The 22,158-nt window shown below is 47.9% G+C and overlaps 1 protein-coding gene across 1 annotated transcript in view; it reads right to left on the minus strand.

The window, feature by feature from the left end:
* Positions 1-330: 330 nt before the first annotated feature.
* Positions 331-22,158, minus strand: part of LOC144734761 (aromatic-L-amino-acid decarboxylase-like) — a 30,588-nt gene continuing 8,760 nt past the window's right edge. The window contains exons 8-18 of the mRNA XM_078617126.1: positions 21,579-21,751; positions 20,249-20,362; positions 19,229-19,351; positions 18,315-18,455; positions 17,151-17,294; positions 16,361-16,427; positions 10,890-11,052; positions 9,335-9,425; positions 9,075-9,173; positions 6,500-6,601; positions 331-5,653 (exon numbers count right to left, since the gene is read on the minus strand). Of these exons, the coding sequence (XP_078473252.1) occupies positions 5,429-5,653; positions 6,500-6,601; positions 9,075-9,173; positions 9,335-9,425; positions 10,890-11,052; positions 16,361-16,427; positions 17,151-17,294; positions 18,315-18,455; positions 19,229-19,351; positions 20,249-20,362; positions 21,579-21,751 (1,442 nt within the window). The 3' untranslated portion in view covers positions 331-5,428. The remainder of the gene's footprint in view (positions 5,654-6,499; positions 6,602-9,074; positions 9,174-9,334; positions 9,426-10,889; positions 11,053-16,360; positions 16,428-17,150; positions 17,295-18,314; positions 18,456-19,228; positions 19,352-20,248; positions 20,363-21,578; positions 21,752-22,158) is intronic.

Below are 22,158 nucleotides of genomic sequence, written 5' to 3' on the forward strand. Positions count from 1 at the left end.
TGCGTGTCGTTGCAAATGGCAGTGCAATTTGTCCTCGACCCCGGATGTACGCCATGAGAGTTGTGTAGAGGAAGGGCTTGCCCGAACCTCCGGGACCGTTGAGATAGAACCATCGGTTCGTTACATTCGCGTCATCGACAGCCATAATGATCTTGTTGAACGCGTCGAGCTGCTTCTCGTTGAGCATTGCGAGACTTCGTACACCAGGGGTGTCCAAACTTTTTGCAAAAAAAGGCCAAATTTGTTAAAGTGAAGATGTCCCGGGGGCCAATAGTTCCTTCCGACATTTTTACCACAAAAGTTACGTGAAAAGACACCGTTATAAAACCATTTTCATTGTCACAATTACCTTTATTTTTCAAATGACAATGTAACCAAATATAAGCCGCTCAGGCAGACGTGAACAACTCTAAATACACAATTCTGCCTTTCATTCAGTCAGATAACATTGAACAAACTGTATAGAATACCTTAAATTTCCATGAGTTAAATATATTTGCCTCATGAACATTTTAAACAGGAGTTATAAGTAATGCAAAGTGGTCTGTTATCATTAAACTTTAAAACAAGTGAATTTTGTCTTTTACAAGATCTTTCAGAAAGCAAGAGTTTGTGTCGCATCTACAGGTACATAACATCAACAGTTATAACCAAATCTTATTCAAGAGTTTAATAAAAACAAGTGCCATAAGTCCAAGTGCATTAGTGTGCTTTAGGCTTTTCACTGTTAATAGTGACAGATGTTACCGTTCAAAACACTCAATTTCAGATTGATCAAGGAACAGATAACTTGCTGACACTAATGAGAAGGGTGATACTGAGATCTAGATTTCAGTAAAGAGACCAGGTCAGGCTTGAGGGCAGTGGTTGAGATGCATAAAATGCTACGCAATTTGGAGTCACTCATCCTTGACCTAAATCGGTTCTTATTTAAGTTCATGACTGAGAATGTTTGCTAACACAAATATGTAGAGCCGAATAACCTCAGCATTTTCTTAGCGAATGACCGCATTTTTGGAAACCTGCTTTTGTCCAGCTGCCGGTAAAAGTCAACAAGAGAACACTGCTGGTGTTTCCCGCGGCACTCATCATCAAACTGCAGCTCAATGAGGTCCAGATGCAGCTGTGGAGGAGCATGATCAGGGTCCATGGAGATGGGAGAAGAGAAAAGCAACATGTCCTTTTTAATAATTGCAAAGTCCCGAAAGCGTTTGTTAAATTCCACAGAGATGCGATAGCTGTTGCATAACTCTTCATTTGCGCACCGATGTTGTCCTGTGAGAAACTGTCAATGACCTCTTTTAAAGCTGGGAAGTGCGTGGTGCAGGGCTCTGTTTGGGACAAGTGTCTTTGGAAAAGTTGCAGTTTGGTTCGAAAGGCCTTGGTGTGAGCATATAGCTGGCTCACCACTGCATCTTTCCCTTGAAGATTAACATTCAGCGCATTCAGCCAGATAGCATTAGAATGGTGCTGCCACCGTGTGGCGGAAAGAAAAATAACATCTTTAAAGTTTTATGATTTATTTATTCTGACAGAGCTCGCGAGCCATAAATAACACATTATAAGACCGAAGCTGCGGGCCGTATGAAATCTGACCGCGGGCCGTGATTGGCCCGCGGGCCGGACTTTGGACATGCCTGTCGTACACCCTCGTTTTCTTCCTCAAATTGGTCATACACATCTTTTTCCGGTGGGTTTCCCTTTGGTGTTGGCAATTCAAATGCTTTGTAAGAGAATCCGTGCTGCAGCAGAACGCTGTTGATGTGAAGTGCTTTGTTGATGGCGGTGTCGTCGGAATCTCTTCGCATGTAGTCGAGAGTTAAGTCCAATTTATGGTCTTCCCACAGCTTGAGGTGATGCAGGCTGAGAGAAGCAGCAGGTGAAAGCAAACATCTCGCGCAACTGCTTCAGCATCATGTAGGTGCCGGCATCTGTCAAGCAGCGATCCCACTGGTCGTTGGAATCAAGAAGACCTCGCGCTGAAGCTGCTGCCTTGAAGCTCTCGCACACCATTCCGTCGACGGTCCGCAGCGACTAAAAGCTGGTCGCGCCTCCAACATGCAACAGCAGAATTTGAAGATAGAAACGTTGTTCGTCTTTGACGCTGACCGTGTACATGTGGAACACGATCTTGTCGGCTCCTCACTGCCGCTTCTGCCAGTTGCCTTGAACGTAGACGTAGTGCTGCGGGATGTCCGTGTAGAGCCACTGACGTGCGTCTTGATCGCTTCCATTCAGCAAGAACCACGATTCCAGCTTTGTGCTACTGGTACGTGCTGCTAGCAGAGCTTCCTCCTCGTGTCCAGCTTGAAACATTATTGTCTGTTGGTTGGGCAGATGGACCGGCAGTCTCATCACCGTGTGCGAGCGATCGTGCATCTTCGAGTTGAGGAGCCGCCATATTGCCTCTGGAGTGCTCACGTACCGGCAATCGATGAAAATGGTGATTTCATCGTAGCGCAGTTCCAGCTGTCCATTCGAAGTAAGAGCAATGTTGGCACAATCAAATTCCTTGAAGATGTATTTATATATGTACTTTGTCTCGGCCTCACTATGCGCTACGTTGCACCACTATCCGAGTAGATAACCTCGTATTCAATAAACCTTCAGAGCCAGGGTGAACATCCGACTCCAAACGTATTTAATGAATTGAACGAGGTAAAACTGATGGAAAAACACAGCACAAATACAGCATCTGTTAATACTTGGGAATATCAATACAATGAATGAATACTACAGCATCATAACATTGTCTTAGATAACCTGAAACTCAACAATAGATCTTGGATGGATCAAGCACCCACATTAGTACTGAACAGCTATACAAGAGAATAAGCTACTGTGTTAAATAACGGCACTTCGTGTAATCACCATACTGCAGCCTAAATGTACAGCACTACACATAACACTGAACTGTGGATGAGATATTTCATCATCCTTGCTCTCAAGATCGCAATAAGGTTACATGGGTACAAGTCTGACTCGACTTATTCAATTACAAGTAACATTCACAAAAGGCAAGTTGCAGGCTTCGTTGTTAACAATTTAACATCATTATAAAGGCATTTACAGCATTATAACGGTCATTCTAACATTATAACAGCATTCCCAGTATTATAAGAACATAAACGAACTTACAGACAATGCTTTTTAAAGTCCCACAATGAACAGTTGCATATGTCTTCACGGGGACGCTCTTTGTGCCACCATTTTGTACTCTGTGTAATGGCTGACACTCTGCGGCGTGGCTGAGAGGGAATCTTAAATCGTAACTTCCTGGTCACGTGACCAAACTCAGCATCAAAACAGGAAATTCCTGTGTACACACACCCCCAAACCTGCCGTGAGGCAGAACATACTTGATGGCTTGAAGGGAATTGCACACTTTCACGTTGATGTGCGCATTGTACTTGAGCGTCAAGTAGGGGTTGTATGGCACGACGTATCAATTGTCCATCGAAACGCCTCTGACTTCTGCCTGCTCAGCGTATCAACGATGGTAGAGTGGGTAGCCGCTCACATTGGGGATTGTGGTGTTGTGGAAAACTTTTTGGAACTCCTTGCTGCACTTTTCGTCATTCATGCAGGGTGTGCGTAGGTTTGCAGCACCGCACGGACCGTGCATCATGCATCTCGTGACAATCTCACGCAGTCGTGGATGGTCCTGCGTTGGAATTTCGGCGCACACAAACTAGTCGATCTGTTCGGCAGTTGTGAACTTGTCCTGAGCTCGCAGAGTAACCAAGATGTGGGCTCGCTGCTGGAACTCGATGGTGTAGACATGCGCCTTTGATTCTCCAAACACACCGTGTTTGGTCAGATCGTCAATCAGAGCGTCGAACTTGATTTTGAATACACGTACCAACAAGTCGGGTCGAGCTGATGGCTGCTCGCCCGGTCGAAGGCTGTCGGTGATATCTGGCCAGCTTGGATTTGCGGTGAATGTTATGAAGAGGTTGGGTGCACCCCATCTCGCAAAGATCGACATTGCATCGCAGAATCGCTCGCGCATGTTTCTCGGTGATCCCTCGAAGCTCGAAGGGAGGATGACTGCAACGCCAGCTGCAATGTTTACGTTTTGGGCTAAGTTTGCGACGTGGTCTACGAGACCTTGGTACTGCTGTGCTCGCAGTCGCTGCTGATTTTGGCGGTTGTAGTTGAGCTTGTTTGCATCGACTTGCAGGTACGAATCCACTAACCATTGTTGAGTCAGCTTTCCGGCACTCATGACTGGATTGAAGTTGCCTCGAATCGCCGTTTTGAGCTGCTTTCCACTGAAGCATACTGATGTTCCGAACTCTATTCAGTTGTGCTCCCTCGTAAGCCTCGCACTGCCAGTTCGGTTGCCATCCGGGATCGCTGTACGGATACAAAATCGCGTACATCATGGGATCCATTTTGGGACTCAAAATATTGAGGTTGATGAATTGCTGATTGGGATTCTGTGGATTCCTCGGGTAGATGCGAATGTCACGCTCGAACAGCGGCTTGCCATGCTCATTGACGAAGACCATCGTGACTTCGTTTGATGTTGGTGCATTGTATCGTCGTTGATCCGACTGACGATCACGTCTCAGCACCATGCTGACCAACGGAATTTCTTCTCCCACTTGAAGTGCAGTCAGCTTCTTGTGCTTCGACGTCGCGCATCAACTGGTAGCTGTTGGCAAATCTGTTGTGCCGGCGGAAAAAGCGATCAATTTCGTCCAGGATAGGTTGACGACACTGAGCATTCTCCGTGTGCTGTTGACGGATCTCCATTGCTTGCGTGCTGTCAAGCACGTACAGCTGCGCGTACTGCGGTGCTTGATTGTCAAGTGGCTGCAGGTGAGATGTGCGGTGATATGTCTGGCCGTGGACCTTGATGACATATGGGCCTCGTCCTGGCAAATCGACGATATTCACTCCCATCGACGCGAAGGAGACCGCGCTGTTGTAGGATCGTATGTGATCGCGGAAGTGAGCGTGATTCAGATGAGTTGGGTCAGTCAGCAATGCGTGGAGAAACTCAGGATATTACAGCTCAATTCTGTTAATGTCCTTTTGCTTTGGCAACTTTAATTTGCCCTTACGGCATCACAAATAAAAATTTGTCGCCAAACAAATGACAAAGTCGTGTCGGTGGGGGCCAAGTTGATTCTGGGAATCGATTCTGGGAATCTACACAGAACCACCTCGTTTTGCAGATCGATTCCAACGTAATCGAACGTCTGTCCGTGCGCCTCCGTTGTTCAAACCTACACGCCCCCTGCATGAAAACGACGGGAAGTGCAGCGTTCATCACAGATAAAGCTAGGCGTTTATATGTATAAATGGACATCTGCCTTCAGTATCAAGGTCTCCAGAGGCCCTGATCCTGACTCCATTAATCTGGAACAACCTCCCGACCCACCTTTTCCCTCAAATCCAATATCCAAATCTAAACAGATTAACCCTCAGCGCTTTCTTCACCATTCTCCACCAAGCCCTGCAGGAGGCCCGAGACGGCCTGTGACACGAGGCTCCAATCCTGTAGCAGGTCCGCCTCTGTGGTGAACTGGGACGTGATGGTGAAGCGGATGACGAACTTGTCTCCAGCCATGGCTGACACCAGAAATAGCTGCCCCGATGCGTTGAGCTTCTTGAGTAGTTTCTCCGTCATCTCGTTAGGGCCCTGCAATGAGAACAGCCTCAAAGTGAAGAGAGAAAACGTGCGTAGCGACTGAAAGAGATGTGACCATGTGGGCCCTAAAAACGTTCTCACACTTTCAGCCATTACAAATGGCCTTGTCAAGAGATAATAAAAGTATTTAAGATGTAGTTTTGGCCTTTTCTCTTAACTGTATATTATAACTGTGCTTATCATGATTTGGCCAAGATGCAGATATATTTCCATTAGGACACTCATACAGAGTGCATCACTCCTTACTCAAGGATTGATACCCAGAAGGTAATTTCAAAAGATTACCTCTAAGGTCTCTATAATTACCCGTTATCCTCATTGGGTGGGATGCACCTTCTTACATGGCCCACTATGGAATTGTTTATTGCATTAAACCAAAATTGTGCAATCCTCGGCTAGAAATATGATTTAGTGGAAACCAATTTCAAGAAGTTATTATTTAATTTGTGCAGTATTTTGTGACCAGGCTCAACTTGCTATACTGGAGAAGCTGCTATAGTCGTTGGGTGTTTTTTTTATATTCGAACCCAGGATTTCAGTGGTACTGGCTCAGCCAGTGGTCTTAAAAGTGTCCACCCCCTCAGCCACCCAGCCATCTCATTGATACTTTACAATTCCAAGCTTAGGTTTGATGGTATATCTCTGAATAAGAAGACTTTAAGGATGATAACAGGTATTCACACACCAGGTAGCTGCCAAATAGCCTATGCCGTAACAAGTGTGCAGGAGGTGCAACTGCACCCAGTACTCATACCAACATTATCCCACTGCATTTGGAGGGGTCAACACCTTAAATACTCCATGATGAATGAGAGAAGCATGGCTGTTGCAACTCACCTGGAGGCGAAACACGACAAGTCCAAGGTTTCTCTTCACTGGTATCTCAAACCGGGGGTCATCTATGACGAGTCTTTCAAAATACCTGGCAAGCTCAACGCCCTGTAACACATGACAACACTATTCACCTTCCATACATTGTCACTAAAGTATGGTCTATGGTGGCTCATGGCTGCAGTTTTATGAAGAAAATGAACTCTTTCACAAGTCTCCCAGCAGAGCCGTTGCTAGGGTACAACGAATCGGAGCGACCGCTCTGGGCCCCGTGTTTTAAGGGGCCCCACGCTTCGATGTTCGTGTGTTAGATGTAAAAACATGCGTTTAGAGTCGTTGGTTGCTATGAATTGAGCTATCACTTGTGGCCAGGTCGAATAACTGGAATCTGATGAGTTATGATTTAGTCAGTTAAAGCACTCAACTCCGAATTGTAACGTCGTGATTCTAAATCAATCCTGGTCGGGAGTTTAACTCGGCCCATAATCTGGTGTCGATAAATCATAAATCACTTGGTGAGAAGTCAACTGCGGTTTTGTACAGGACTCATCAGTTTATTTTGTCTAACCAGGTGAACAACTCTGACTTACTCCTGCTAAAGAAATATGACATCCATGCAAGGCTGTCAATGAAAGTAGACCTACTATAATCACCCAGGAATGTCTGTCCTTAACGCTCGTGACGTCACGCCACATCGACCAGCCCCCCTCATTAATAATCATGAGCAGATGACATCACTCCAAATTAAGCACCCTCCCACCTCATTAATAATCATTATAAGTTGACGTCTTCCAAATGGACACCCCCCCCCCCCTATTCATAATAATTAGTGGTTGACGTCACTCCACATGGCGGGAACTCTCACATCACGCGATCTCCGTAACGCTAATTAGACATCAAAGTGTAATGAGAGTGCGTCACTTACAATAGTCACCTACAGGATGACCGGGGGGGTTATTGCAGACATCTGCTATGTTGTCTCACATCCAATCAGTAAGGGGGATCCCATCTGGGTGAAAGGTAAATGGGCGGAGCTAGCGGGAAGCCTCGAGAGCCCTCTAGAAGGTTCTGATAGGGGCTTGGCTAGAGGCGGGATTTAGCCCCGCCGAGAGGGATATAAGCAGAAGGAGCAAAGGACTCGGGGTCATCTCTGTGAAGAGCCTGGGTCTGAACGTCGTCACCGCATGCGCTCCCACCATCAGCCATGTGGCGGGCTCCACCAGCAGAGGCTCCCCTCTCTCCGACACGCTGTCAGCCAGCGGCGGGGCGGAGAGAGGCAAGCGTGAGCCGCGTCCCGAGAGCAAAAAAGAAGCAGGCCGCGAAGGAACGAGGGAGACACGTGCTGTACTGCAACTTGAGAATAAATACAACTGAAGTTTAACCCGTGTCGGAGACGCTTATTACAAACGTAAAAAGGACGTCATGATGAAAAAGGGATTATAACCTTGAAGCGAAATTGGTCTGTGTCACCGCGCCCTTACAAATTGCACACGCATTAATGCAATGAATATCACGTCGCGGTCTGCTTTTTGCTTGCAAGTTTCAGATTTACTGCAATACACCCGTCCTTGGACGTGCAAAAGGCTAGTATTTTAATAACATTCCACCGGTGTATGTGTAATGGTGTTATTGGACGAACGTACACCATCTCCGGCTAGCACCCACTGCTTACCAGTAGGGGGAAATCACGATATCCCTAGCCCAGGGCAGGGGGGGCTGTGGTGTGTCCTGGGATCCCCTGGGGCCCCTCCCGAGGGGAGGGGGCTGTGGGGTGTTTAGATCCCCCGTGCCCCTCCCAACAGGTGGGGGCTGCGGGATGTCCTGGAATCCCATAGAACCCCGCCCCTCGGTGGGGAGATGTACAGTGAGGGAAAAAAGTATTTTATCCCCTGCTGCGTTTGAACGTTTGCCCACTGACAAAGAAATTATCAGTCTATAATTTTAATGGTAGGTTTATTTGAACAGTGAGAGACAGAATAACAACAACAAAATCCAGAAAAATGCATGTCAAAAATGTTATAAATTGATTTGCATCAGAACTAGTGAACGTCGGCTAGCCTAGGACCCTGGACTCGTCTGATCCGCAGTCCTTGTCAGGGCCGGGCAGACTGCGCCAGTGGTGTAAACCTGGAGCCTCGGAGCCCGCAGTCCTTGTCAGGGCCGGGTCCGTGTAACCAGTGGTCAAGACCTGCACCTTGGCGCGGTCAGGTCAGACTAGCCCAAGACCCTAGCTTAGGAATAGGGCGAGTTCCGTGGAGAAGTGTATCTCCTTAGCTAGCGGGTGGAAGGGCCGTTACCTTCCTGTTAGAAGGTGTTGTGTTGTGTTAACAAGTTGGTGTTATAATGCATACGTGTTGCCTCAACTATCCATCTACGGCGTCTGAAGAACCCACTACATATACAAAGTAATATGTACCACGTGCAATTTTTTAACATTGCGTTTGTAATAAAAATGCACACAGAAACACACAATTTTAAACGCCTGTATATTATGCGTTCATTTACTCATCGATTAATGAATGAGTGCGGTGAGGTTTTTACACATTCGGCAATGCCAGCGAGTGTCACACGAGGCCCTCACCCTGCGCACGTGCTCCTGCAGGCCGTCCAGCCCGAACGAGCGAATCACAAACCACAGCTTGAGCGAGCGGAAACGCACAGTCAGGGGGATCTGCCAGTGCTGCACAAGACGTCAGGAGTTTTCACCTGGTTAACCAATATCCACTTGAAACTTATCTGAAATGCACTGGGATTATCGCTTAATAAAATAAAGACAATTAGTTTAAATTAAACGAATTGAAAAATATATATATAAATTGCAGGTGGACAGAATCCACTTACCATGAAGTCGGTGACCGAACCAGAGTGCTCATGCTGTAAGTAGTGCGGCTCCACGCAGAACGTGCTCTGCAGACTCCGCTTGTCCGCCACCCTGGCACAGTGAGTCGGGCTCTTAGCGTGCGGTGAGGGTGCAGCAGTTGGGCATCGAATAATTCATCCTCACAGGGATGCAATTAATTATTATTCAGAGTCGTGATTCGACTCAAGAAGAGATTATGTTTTGTCCCGTTTTTACCGTCACGTTTTTGAAGTTTCACTGTTGTATCACTTTATCACAGTTTTATCCTAAAAGTGACAACATTATTAATATATGGTTTGAATAAACCTCACCAGATTACTACATAAACGATTTGATTGGTGCATCATGAACTGGTGCATCGTTACCTGCATACAGCAAATACTTGTACAACCTGGCACCAGGAAGTTAAATGTAGTGCAAGGGCAGGGGTGGCACAGTCGTTTGCGCATTCTACTGACCCGCCCTTACTAGACATCTTTTTGGCTCATCAGATTCCTCCAGTCTAAATAAAGATTCTGATTCTGCTGGGTACAACTGACCACAGCTAACAACACACTGTACAACATGATGAAGAATGGTCAAACAACCTCCATAACCGACGCCGTGTGGGGAGGCCATCCAGCAGTGGATTGAAAAACGAAGTGGGTTTCTACTTGAAACCCAAATAAATGAAGACGTGCACGAATTTGGCTCCATCATTAAACAGAGTGGATTCCGCACCGGCACTGGTATAACAAGACAGGAAACAGGAAGACTTCTTCACAATTTTGATAAATCGCCTGATGAAGTTGGTTGTAATCACCAGCGAAACGTTATACTCAAATTGTAAATGTTAATAATGCAAATTATAACACGCGCAAATTTGCGGACGTAAGGGCCGCAACTCAGAGGCGCGGAGCCCAGCTCAGAGTCGCTCGAAAGCATGGTTATAGAGGTGAGTTTTTAAGTCTCTCTTGAAGGAGGCGATAGAGGTGATGCTGCAAATGTGCAGAGGGATAGCGTTCCAGACTGTTGGGGCTGCCACCGAGAAGTGGCGCATAGACATAACCAACTGGATCTTGGTATCAAGAGGAGGTCGTGAGTCGCGCTTGCCAGGCATCTGCCGTGTGCTGAGCTGCAAGTTGTCAATAATGAAGGTACGGCGGGCAGGCAGATGTGAAGGCATTGTGGCAGAGGCAGGCGATCTTGTATATTACCCTACTGGCGATGGGTAACCAGTTGAGGGCACGGAGAGAGACTAGTGAGTCGAGACGGGGTTGAGTGGGGATTTACTCTCCAACACACTGGTGTGCTGAAATAATAACTAATTGGCACGTTTTGTTTATCTGACAAACTTTACTTGTTGGCTGTGTCGGGTGGTGGTGGGTTAACGACACATTTATATTTACGTAATCTACCCAAAAACAAACTTTGCTATGAATAATATTGATGGTAAACAGGTATAACAACATCACTTTAATCGTGACGCGGCCCTCCAAAAGTTTGGCATTCTGCTCAAGCCGCCGGTTTTGAGCCGTTACTGACGTCACTTCTCACCAGAAGACCGCGCAGTCCAGGTTGACCATCATCCACTTGCCCAGGTTGACCACGAACGAGTCGGCGATTTCGATCCCGTGCAGGGGGTCGCGCAGCTCGGGGCACACGAAGGCAGTGCCCGCATACGCCGCGTCCACGTGCAGCCACAGCCCCTCCTGGTGGCCTGCGGGGAGCATAGGTGGAGGCAAAGTGGGTGTTTACACATATTACACGTGGATGTCTGGATTCCTATTGTAATAGTGTAGCACCATTTGTTGAAAGCAGTGCTGGATTATCCTAGTGTAGGGTCCTCAGAAATTACTCACACCGACATGTTGTAACAAGTCACCTGCTTACACTTTATTCACCTATTCTTGCACCAGTTGTAGGCACTCCTATAACTATCTATACGGTCACTTATGTTAAATCTCTCCCCACCTTTCACCTCCCTTATCCTGCACTCAGCAGCTCTGCTCTCAGCGACTCTGCACACAATGTCCTCGCACACAGCGTCTTCGTACACAGCGTCTCCGCACACAGCGTCTCTACATCTCCACCGCTGCTCTCACCTACGCTCCCTCAGACCCATTCACCCGTCTCTCCTGGGCAGGGGGATCAGCCAACACCCGCCCGGCGATGGCGTGAGGGTTGAGGTCCCATTGACGGCTGGAGCGGCAGAGGCGAGATGTCTTCACACTTGGTCCCTGGCAACAACCCCCACTCCGCTCACGTACACACCCTTATATCCCTCTGCTAATTATCCGAGACCTCTCATGTGTCTCTTTAGGCTCTCGCCAGGCTGGCACCTGTTGGCCCATCAATCAACCCTTGTCTCCCTGGCAACACCTCCAGTCTCAAAGTGCACAACTAGTCGACCCCGTTTGCACCTGCTTTGCCCCTTAAAAACTGGCGGTTTGTCCGTGCAAACCCCATGTTGCACAAGCACACCTGTTTGCCCTCATTTGCCCTCGGTTAACTTTGCACACCGCGTATTTTCACTCCTCTACCCCCACGAATAAAAACGCATCCGTCCCGGCTGTCATATCTATGCAAGCGCGCGCGTATGTGTTGTGACCGACCCATGAACTAACGTAATCATAAGCAGTGACCATGAAAGAGCAAAGAACAACAACAATAAACAGTAACAAGGGAATTGATGGCATGAACAAACCGTCCTATTAATGAAAAGTGACGCGTTGCGAGCGAGTGTGTGTGGCAGGACCGTCCCCACGGGTAGAGGTTTCGCTCGGGTGTGAAGAATGGTCCACTGCAGGAGTCCTCAATGCTCCGTCCATGGCCATTAGGCTCTCCGGTTCTTGGATTGCGGGAGGAGGATGGATGCTGCGTGAACCCTCCAGTCCCGCGGCGGCAATCGACGGCGATATGGCCCGTGCAGCCGTACCTGTAGCAGGTACGGTAAGGACGCCCAGGCGGCTGGCTCAGCCTGGGGCGCCATTCCCGTGCTGATGGGTGCAGGCCAGCGCTCCTTTCCTCCATTCCCCAGGCGAAGGAGGCACATGCCTGCTCATGTACGGCCAGCTCCATTGCGCTGGCCACCACCACCGGCCAGTCTTTAAGGTTGAGGTGCGCTTGGATACCGCAGGCTACCTGCAGAGAAGTCAGGTCGTCTTCTTCTGCCACCATGAAGGTGACCCCCAACTCCCGAGCCAAGGAGAGAAGCCGTTCCAAGGCGAGGGAATCCAAGGCGACTCTGTCCATGTGTAGTGCTCGAACCGACACGACAGCTTCTTGTCTTTCCTCGTTTCTTTATTCACGTATATAGTTCCACATCTCTCCCGTCAACACCGCTCAATGTTCCTCCGTTCACACCAACCCACAACTCTCCGTCAACACCGCTCAATGTTCCTCCGCTCGCTCGCTGCCCTCCGCTGGCCTCGCTCGCTCCCCTCTGCTCCTCCGTCGACTCTCCTCCCCGCTCTTTCTCTCTCTCCAGCTCGGCTGCTCTTTATCAACTCCGCCGTCCCACTCCGGCGTAACCAACTCCGTTCTCCTTCCACACCCAGCCGCTTCCTACTCTCCGTCGTCTCTCTGATGCTTGCGCTACTCCGCTGCTACCCTACACTATCCTCACTCTTCTCCACTGCTACCCTATGCTGTACTCACTATCTACTGCTACCCTACGCTGTACTCACTTTATCCGCTGCTCCGTCTCTCCATCCGTCTGTCTCTGCTCCCAGGCACCAACTCCCGTCTCACTCCACAATCCCTCACTTTATCCCTGAACCAATTACCCCTAATTAATTAGGTCATCCCCCGCGACGCCACTCGCCCCCAGTGCCACGTGGCGTTGTTTTTCCAGACACGCCGGCGCCAATCTCAGACAACAGCCCCTCTCATCCAATCAACGCCCTGCATCCTTAATTACCCCCGGCCACCTGCGGCCCCCTTAACTATCACGCCACCTTAATTTGAACAACAACGGCCAGCCAATCAGCGCCCTGTGTCCTCATTCGCCCTCACGGTCCGCCACGTGCGCGCATACCGACCCAGCGCGTGACGCGTATCTCAAGCACTACACATGCGAGGGAAAACCGCGTGCCTCAAGGCGAGGAGTGCACTGTGATAGGCCAGCGGCGTCTCGCTCTCACACCGTCGCCGCAGCCTGAATCTTCTCTGAACATTAGACGGGGGATCAAAAATAACGGCCATCTCGGTGTAGGCGCGTGCGAGGGTCGCTCTATCTGACTCGGGGATAGTGAAAAAAGCGGCTAACGAGTCATCGTCGAGGGCCGTGGGAAGAGCTTGAAGCGCCTCCTGGGATGTCCATCCCAAGGAGATGTAGGCGGCCTCGAATCGGTGGCAAAAAGCCATCCAATCTCCTCCTGCAGCAGTGAACTGACGCACCGGCGGCAGCCGTCGGAACTTGGGAACGACTTCCAACTTGGAAGCCGGCGGCTGCTGCTGCGGCGAGGGCCGATCGCCCGAAATGGCAGCCGAGTGGAGCATGGCTGCAGCCCCAGAAATGGCGGGAAGGCCCAGCTCTCCAGTCGCCTCGGTCATGACAGTGGCGGGAAGTGCATCTTGGCGTCCAGTGGAAGTCGCAGCAGTCATCTTCTCAAAAAGATGAGCGGCGACCGACAGCAATCTCCCCAGGTGACCGCCGATGTCCAGCCAGCTCTGCGGAGGTGGCTGGGCTGGACTCGCCATGCACTCCAGAGCCGACCGAAGCACGTCGTCGGTGCGGGCGCTCAGAGCTCCAGCAACTGGAGCTGTTGGAGGAACGACGTCTTGCTCGGCATCCTCATTGGACGACGCAACAGGTGGGTTCTTATGTTTCATCGCCGACTTGGACATGACGGTTCGTTGGCACTTATAACATCAAATGTTGTGTCTTCAGAAATTACTCAGACCGACACGTAACAAGTCACCTGCTTACACTTTATTCACCTATTATTGCACCAGTTGTAGGAACTCCTATAACTATCTATACGGTCACTTATGTTTAACCTCTCCCTACTCTTATCTACCTTTCACCTCCCTTATCCTGCACTCAGCAGCTCTGCTCTCAGCAACTCCGCACACAGCGTCCTCGCACACAGCGACTCCGCACACAACATCTCCGTACACAGCGTCTCCACACACAGCGTCTTCACACACAGCGTTTCTGCACACAGCATCTCCGCACACAGCGTCTCCACACACAGCGTTTCCGAACACAGCATCTTCGCACATAGCGTCTCCGCACACAGCGTCTTCGCACACAGCGTCTCCGCACACAACGTCTTCGCACACAGCGACTCTACACACAGCGTCTTCGCACACAGCGACTCTACATCTCCACCGCTGCTCTCACCTACGCTCCCTCAGACCCACTCTCACCCATCTGACCCGGGCGGGGGGATCAGCTAACACCCGCCCGGCGACGGCGTGAGGGTTGAGGTCCCGTTGGCGGCTAGAGCGGCAGAGGCGAGATGTCTTCACACTTGGACCCCGGCAACAACCCTCTCTCTGCTCACGCACACACCCTTACATCCCTCTGCTAATTATCTGAGACCTCTCATGCTTCTCTTTAGGCTCTCGCCAGGCTGGCACCTGTTGGCCCATCAATCAACCCTTATATCCCGTCTCCCTGGCAACACCTCCGGTATCAACATGCACAACCAGTCGACCCCGTTTGCACTTGCTTCGCCCCTTAACAACTGGCGGTTTGTCCATGCAAACCCCATGTTGCACATGCACACCTGTTTGGCCTCAGTTGCCCTCGGTTAACTGTGCACACCGCGTATTTCACTCTTCTACACTAGTAGCAAAAACAGCATATGCTACAGGCCCCGCACTTTCAAGGGCCCCACTGCTAAATGCTTTCAAGCTATAAATTCCGTCTTGATTTGAAGCTTTTGTGACTGCAGGAATCCATACTCTTTCGTTCTTTCGGTAAAGTCACATAGGTATAAAACAAAATAAAATATAAATTCCGGTTTAGTGATTCTGCACTTGCTCTATTACTATAGTACGATACAGCCTTCAACCTTTATGAACAACTGGCTGTTTAATTTGTCGTATTATCTGGCTGTATAGCAAATGAAAAAACCCTATTTCTTTACTATGCAAGTAAAAAATGTTTTTTAATATTTACGTGTATTTTTTACTTTAGGGCCCCTTTATAACATATGCTACAGGCCCCACACTAGCTAAATCCGGCACTGGTTGAAAGTATTGTGCAGTAATACAAGTATTTTACATCGTACCTTAATTTAGCACAGTTGGCTACGTACGGTGCGAAATAAGTTCAACATACATACATACGTGAACAAGAGTAAAACATTTGTTTAACATTTTGGCTTTCTATTACGAGTAACAAAATCAGTATGCCTAAGAAATTGTATCAACACTAAAGCTTGCCTCGATTATTTCAACATCAACATGAGCTATTTATCCAATGCTGTGTGAAGCCCTCAAGGACTGCCAATCTATCGTTAGTATTAACCACCAGTCAGCATCCCCCCTTGCAAAGTGTAATCCCACCTCTCCTAAAAATCTATGTCTTTAATTTGTGTACACATTGTCTCTGTTTGGATTGAAAGCTTTCGTGACTCCAGGGATTCATATTCTTGGTTCTTTCGGTAAAGTCAAGCAATCATCATCACCTGATGATGATTGTTTGTGTTGCAGTCGAAACGTCGTGATAATTTTATTGTTTTATATTTGTATTATTTTATTATTTCCCTTCTACGTGACTTTACCAAAAGAACCAAGAATATTGTCTCTGTTATTTATTATTCAACGGTTGGAATTTCCACTCAGTTCTAGGCAGGCAGATTAATTATTATGCTTGCTGTACTGCCAAGAAGTAGTAGGACTGCCATGCAGGTCTCCTGGCCACCATGTATGGGACCCAAAGTAGGCCAACTAAAGAGCCTGCAACTACTGTTTGTGTTTGCAACTACTCTTTGTGTCTCCTCGCTCTGTCCATAATATTTGTGTGACGATGGTGTGTTGGCATTCGGTGCATTTCAAAGATGGTGTCTCACAGACAGGGCCCAACTCGGACAAGTTGTCAAAGGCGCACACGCCCGTCGATCCAAGGGTCGCACACACCTACAGGGAGCATGGGAACGATGCACAGCAGTCAGAACAGCCACCACCAGCACACAGATGAGCGGATGATCGACCCAAGAAAACAAACTGGCATAGAAATCCTCAATATTCAGTGCGAGCAGGCCAGACCTTAGGGGTGGGTGATTTGAGTGGCTACCCAAGACGTAAGACATAAAGAGGCATTGAAAATGTCTAATGGACACTGACAAGTTGCAGACAGAGGAAGAGAGGGGCACAGAGAATAATAGAGAGACACAAGACACAGAGAGCCGGATACACATTGAAAGGCACAAAAAAAAACTCAGAGAGATATCGAGGCAAAAAGAAATAAATAGATGTTTTATATTCAGGGTGGACCTGGGCACCAAGGCTCTCTGATACATTAACCATAACTTGGTCGTCTGTGATATGTTAACACAACTAACCTTGCATATAATGAATCTGATTCGTAAAAGATTTTAATGAAATAACGATGCCAAAATAAAATTTACTTTAAAATAAGAAACTGAGAAAAATCATCAAAACTATTCATAAATTCGTGAGATGTAGAAGATTGTAGAAGGTAGAACATTTTTGTACAGAATTAGGGGTTACCAGCTTTATCCTTCTCCCATTGTGAAAACAAGCTAACAGTTTGATGTTTTTAATAATTGGTAGTATCATGGTATAAATGAAGCCTCAACTTACGCGCAAATTATTTGTGCAAAGAGTGAAGCGACTCACGAAGAACGGGACGAGGCCCTGTGCTTGGTCCTCCTCCACGGCGCGTCGGAGCGTCTCCCCGCGTAGCGAGAACTCCAAGTCCGTGGGCAGCGAGCGCAGCCTCACCAGCGACACGAGGCTCGCCTTCAGCACCGACGAGTGAGCCTGGCGGATGTGCACAAACATTTACAAAACACGTAATTTGTACATAACGCACAATAAAAAACTAAACACATTCGTCAATGACACTGGGAAATATTCAACGTGTGTATTTTCGATCCTCTGATTTTACATTAACAGGTTAAATGTCTCACACTAACACAGCCACTGTCGCTCGCGTCCTCGACGTGGCGGCGGCTCTGCGATCTTACATTGACATGCTAATCTCTCACATTACAATAGCCACCTCCGTGCCTTCGCCGTGGAAGAAGCCCTCCGATCTTACATTAACATGCTAATTTCTCACTTTGACATCACTAGCCCTGCCCACTTCGTTTAAGAACTTTGGGCTACACCCATTTAAAACCTTTAAAACAGCCTGCCTCAGCAGCTTTTCCCCTCTTTTCTCCTCCTGATGACGATTGCTTGTGTTCCGATCGAAACGTCGTAGTTTTTTGTTGTTAATTTTTTTGTTCTATGTGACTTTACCGAAAGACCCAAAGAATATAACAACTTTGTTGGGTCCATAATGCAGTGCACTAATCACTGCACCACCACTTCACCCCATTGGGATATCTTTTTTATTTTGTTTTGTAAGCAATGTTCACATTTGTGGGTGGATCGCGTTGGGGGCCATCTTGTCGGAAGTGTACGCCAAGCTAGCCTGAAGACTGATGGTATGTCTCAGTAAAATAATAATTTTCCAGCAAAAATAAAATAGATTTTTACAAGTTTGCTTGCCATAGCTCTTCATTAAATTCACCTGTTGTCATTATTCCGGTTGAGCCGCCAAAATATTTGATTCATCATTCGAAATACTCATTCAAGTTTTAAGCAATGTTATTCAACATGTGTGGCAATATAGCTTGATGTGACAAAAAAATACCAACGGTAGTTTTCTCCTTGATAACGATCGCAATGTCGATCCGTGATCACACCATCTGATTTTCACAACCGCAGCGCTCCTGGGTGATAATGATCGGTGCGTGTTAGAGGACGAGTTATTATCCGGGCAGAGGTGCGCACCTGGTCGGAGGTGTACGCTACGAGGCGCGCGTTGAGGAGTGCGTCCTGTCCCACGTCCACGCGCGCATCCCCGCGCAGGCGGGTGAGAGCGCGCGTCCGTGCCGCCAGCAACGCCAGCAAGTTGGATTCGCTCACCGTGGTCTGCGGGACACAGAAAGAGACAAAGATCCCCCGTATAGCCTTAGCAGACTTTTAGGGCAAGTGCTCTTAAGCGAGCACCTATGAAGGGCCGGCTCGGTGCACGAGGGAGGTGGGCAACCAGCACCTCGCCTGATCCCCTTTGTCTCCCCAGTGGCAATGTTTACACACTGCATCAGGTACTCATTTGTATGTATGTTGAACTTCTTTCGCACCGTACATTGCCAACCGTGATAATCGAAGGTGCGGGGGAAGAACAACAAAAAACACTTTAAAAGCAGCTCTTGAGTCTCAGTCGACCTTGGTTAGGCCCAGAACCGGGTCAGATATTCGTCACTGGAGTTAGCCGTGAGCAGGAATTGAACTGGTCCGTCTGTGGGACACACAGACACTGTCGCCTCAAAGAAGACTGTGGACACGTGCAATTAGCTTGAGCACCTAACTAACCCAGAACAGTACAAGAGGGAGTGGTGCAAGCACTGCACCTCTCCACCTTCATATCTCCATTTCCATTGTTCATCACGTAGTGCAAGGCTGAGTCGACGTAAGAAAGATTCATTCATCTAATTGCCATTGGTGACCATGGCCAAGCATTGAACCCAGATTGTTAGGTTTGTGTTAGAGCACGCAAATCACCACGAGTCCCTTGCACATTTGTACAAGTTTGGACATTTGTACTACTTTTATTGAAAATGAATAAGTCAGAGAAGCATTATGTTGATTGTTATGATAATCGTTTTCGAATGACGACGACGATGGTGTTTTAGATGAAGCACCTGCATGACTCCGCCACCACGTCCGCCTGGGTGGTCGTGCCGGAAGGTGTCGGGCAGGGACAGCATGGTCGCCAGCCAGTCCGTCACCACCATCTCCAGCTCCGTGCTAGCCGGGTTCGACGCCTGACCCAGGTCACGCATCCCCCACAACAACAAACACGACGCTCAACCCCAACACCGCCCACTAACGTTGCTCGTTTTGTCGACTCACCGTGCAGTTATTGCCTGACACCTGCCGGCTGGACGGTGTATGCCAGATGTCTGACTGAACGGAATGGAGTGTCTACGGTTCTCATTTGTACCTATCTGCTCTGCCACATCAACGAATTAAGGAGGCGATAGATACGACACGCACCATTACTGCAGTTCAACAGTGGAAGCAATGAGAGAAGTCACGGAGCTCTGTCCGTGAACCTTGTGAACGTTTCCTATCTGTGTGTAAGAGATACATATTTCTTCGACACAAGACTCATCCAATGTCAGAGAAACCACCATGACATTGATAAAATTTATCTTCGCGTTGACTACCTCCGGTAAACTCTTACTCCAGTTGACTCTTTGGAAAGCTGGATTTTTGGCCAAGCTTCTTGTATTGTGGTGGGATCGATATGGCCTAGTGTCATCAACTGAGTGACTGAATTAAGGCACTGTCAGAGTCACATCTCACCACTATTTAACAAATTGGATATTTTGATCAAGTGAGCCATCACAGCAGGCTCCAGTGAGTAGACGTACCCGTGCACAACGATTAACACATTTATGCAATATTTGTATGCCTTACGAATCCATTATGCTTTTAACAATGCATTATTGTGTTCACAATACAGACAATTAGGTGTGTATTTGATAATCAGTTATTTTGCATTTAAATATGTTGTATATAAGAGGTTCATATGACCCCTGCAGCCGCTGGAGGCGTTCAATTCATAAAAATAAATATATCTTCAATCATAACATGTGATCAATTGTCGCATTACAGAGAGGCGGACCCATGGATAAGTCTCCCAGCCGTACACCTACCCATGTAAACCCAACGCCGTTCATCCCAGTCGCCAGCATGTCACCCAGGAGTGACGGGTACGAGTTGAGCCCCGGGTAGTACCCGTGCATGTGCGGGCTCTGCCAGTGTACGACCTGCACACGGCACAATTGACTTACATTCATGCAGCAATCTACGTGGTCAAATGCAAAATCCAACAGATATTGATTTTAAGCTTTCGTGACTGCAGGAATCCATACTCTTTGGTTCTTTCTGTAAAGTCACGTAGTTAGAAATAAAATAAATCACGTTTCATAAACAGTTTGCCTTTAGAGGCTGACTCCTTTGCCTGATGACGACCGCTTGTGTTGCGATCGAAACGTCGTGATTTGTTTTATTTTATTTCTAACTACGTGACTCTACCGAAAGAACCAAAGAGTATCCAACAAATTATCAATAATAACAATTTCAGCTTGTAACGTGCACAGTATTCGCTGACTCTCATAGAGAGAACAACTCAGAGGCACGAGGAATCACAGACAAGCAGGAAGGCAGCCACGTGATGAGCCGAAACCAACAATTGCGCAAGCTCTGTGGTTCTCTATACTATATATGAAAGGTTTTATGGGCCAATTAATGAGTGTTTTACATGTCGAAAGAAACCACAGCACCAACAGGAAACCCACTCTATCCCATACAGATGGAACAGGTTGAGTCCACACTTGGTGTCCTGCCTTCTGGCAAGCCAGGGTATGACACCTTGACGGCCACGGGAAGGGAGTTTTGCAACATTTGTGCGATGCACCAACCCTCGCCTGCACAGTGCTGGATTACAGGAGTGGGCCACCAGTGCCTTTTTTAAAACGATTTTCTGCTAAATCGTCAACATCTGCTGCATGGCCATTATCAAACTCAAATAATGCACGCAGGGTGCGGAAACCATCAAATCACACTGCATGAGCCCAATCTCTTTAATAAGCAGATTAGAGACTGGTTAATACTTAGATGAGACTGACTGGCAATACCAGGCCTTGAAAAATTGGGCTGTAAGGCAGCCAGGAGATGGCTGAACAGCTATAGATTATTGAATCAAATTGTGCAGGGCTTTGAGTGTCCCATGCTCATATGCGTGGGTTTTCAGGTCCTCTGGTTTCCATCGCTCACACCACTCGTGAATATAATTAGCCAAACAACCCACTGGAAGACTCTCCGATATATATAAAAACTGTTTTGAATTTCATAGCAATAATTTTAATAGTATCTATGTGGTCAAACACATAACTCCATGCTGTTCAGTGGTGATCGGTCTCAATTCTAATATTTCCCTCAATTTCTACATCTTATCCATGTTTCTGTGGCTGGGTGCGTTACCCCAGGCATGATGAGCCGCTCCACGTCCTCAAAGATTCTCTCCCAGGGCTCTCCTTGCTGCGGGGGGCCAGGGGGCAGCAGGGGACGCAGGTAGCCGGGCCGCACGGAGGGGTTCACGGGCCGCTTACGTAGCTCACGCAGATACATGGCGATGTAGTCCACCATCTCCTTACCTGCGCGCACCGCCGGGGATAGTGCCAGGGATAGGTGTGGTAAACTGTGCTTAAGGTAATGGTGCAGCCCTGCAATTTCTTGCAAAGAACGTGATGATGCCTGCCAGTGCTGGTCACATTTGCTATAATCCCATCACCTAATGTTAATGTTAACCTGGGTCGTGGTTGTGTATTTATCGGGACTGTTAAGCAAGAACTGGTTACACTATAGCTGCGAAAATGAAATCCCAAAACATGTCAAGCTGCATTTAGAAACCCTCCATTGCTATTAATACCGTCAACGGCTTCTCTAGACGTATTGCAAGCTTTGCCAAGTGTTGTTCGTTTGTCTATTCAGTTTTTGAGTCAACTGGCAAGGATTTTTTGCTCTCGCAAAAGCAGACCAAGCATCAAACTTTGTGGAGCAC

This window comes from Lampetra planeri, chromosome 3 (assembly GCF_965212315.1).
Source record: "Lampetra planeri chromosome 3, kcLamPlan1.2.h2, whole genome shotgun sequence".
Taxonomy (NCBI): Eukaryota; Metazoa; Chordata; class Hyperoartia; order Petromyzontiformes; family Petromyzontidae; genus Lampetra; species Lampetra planeri.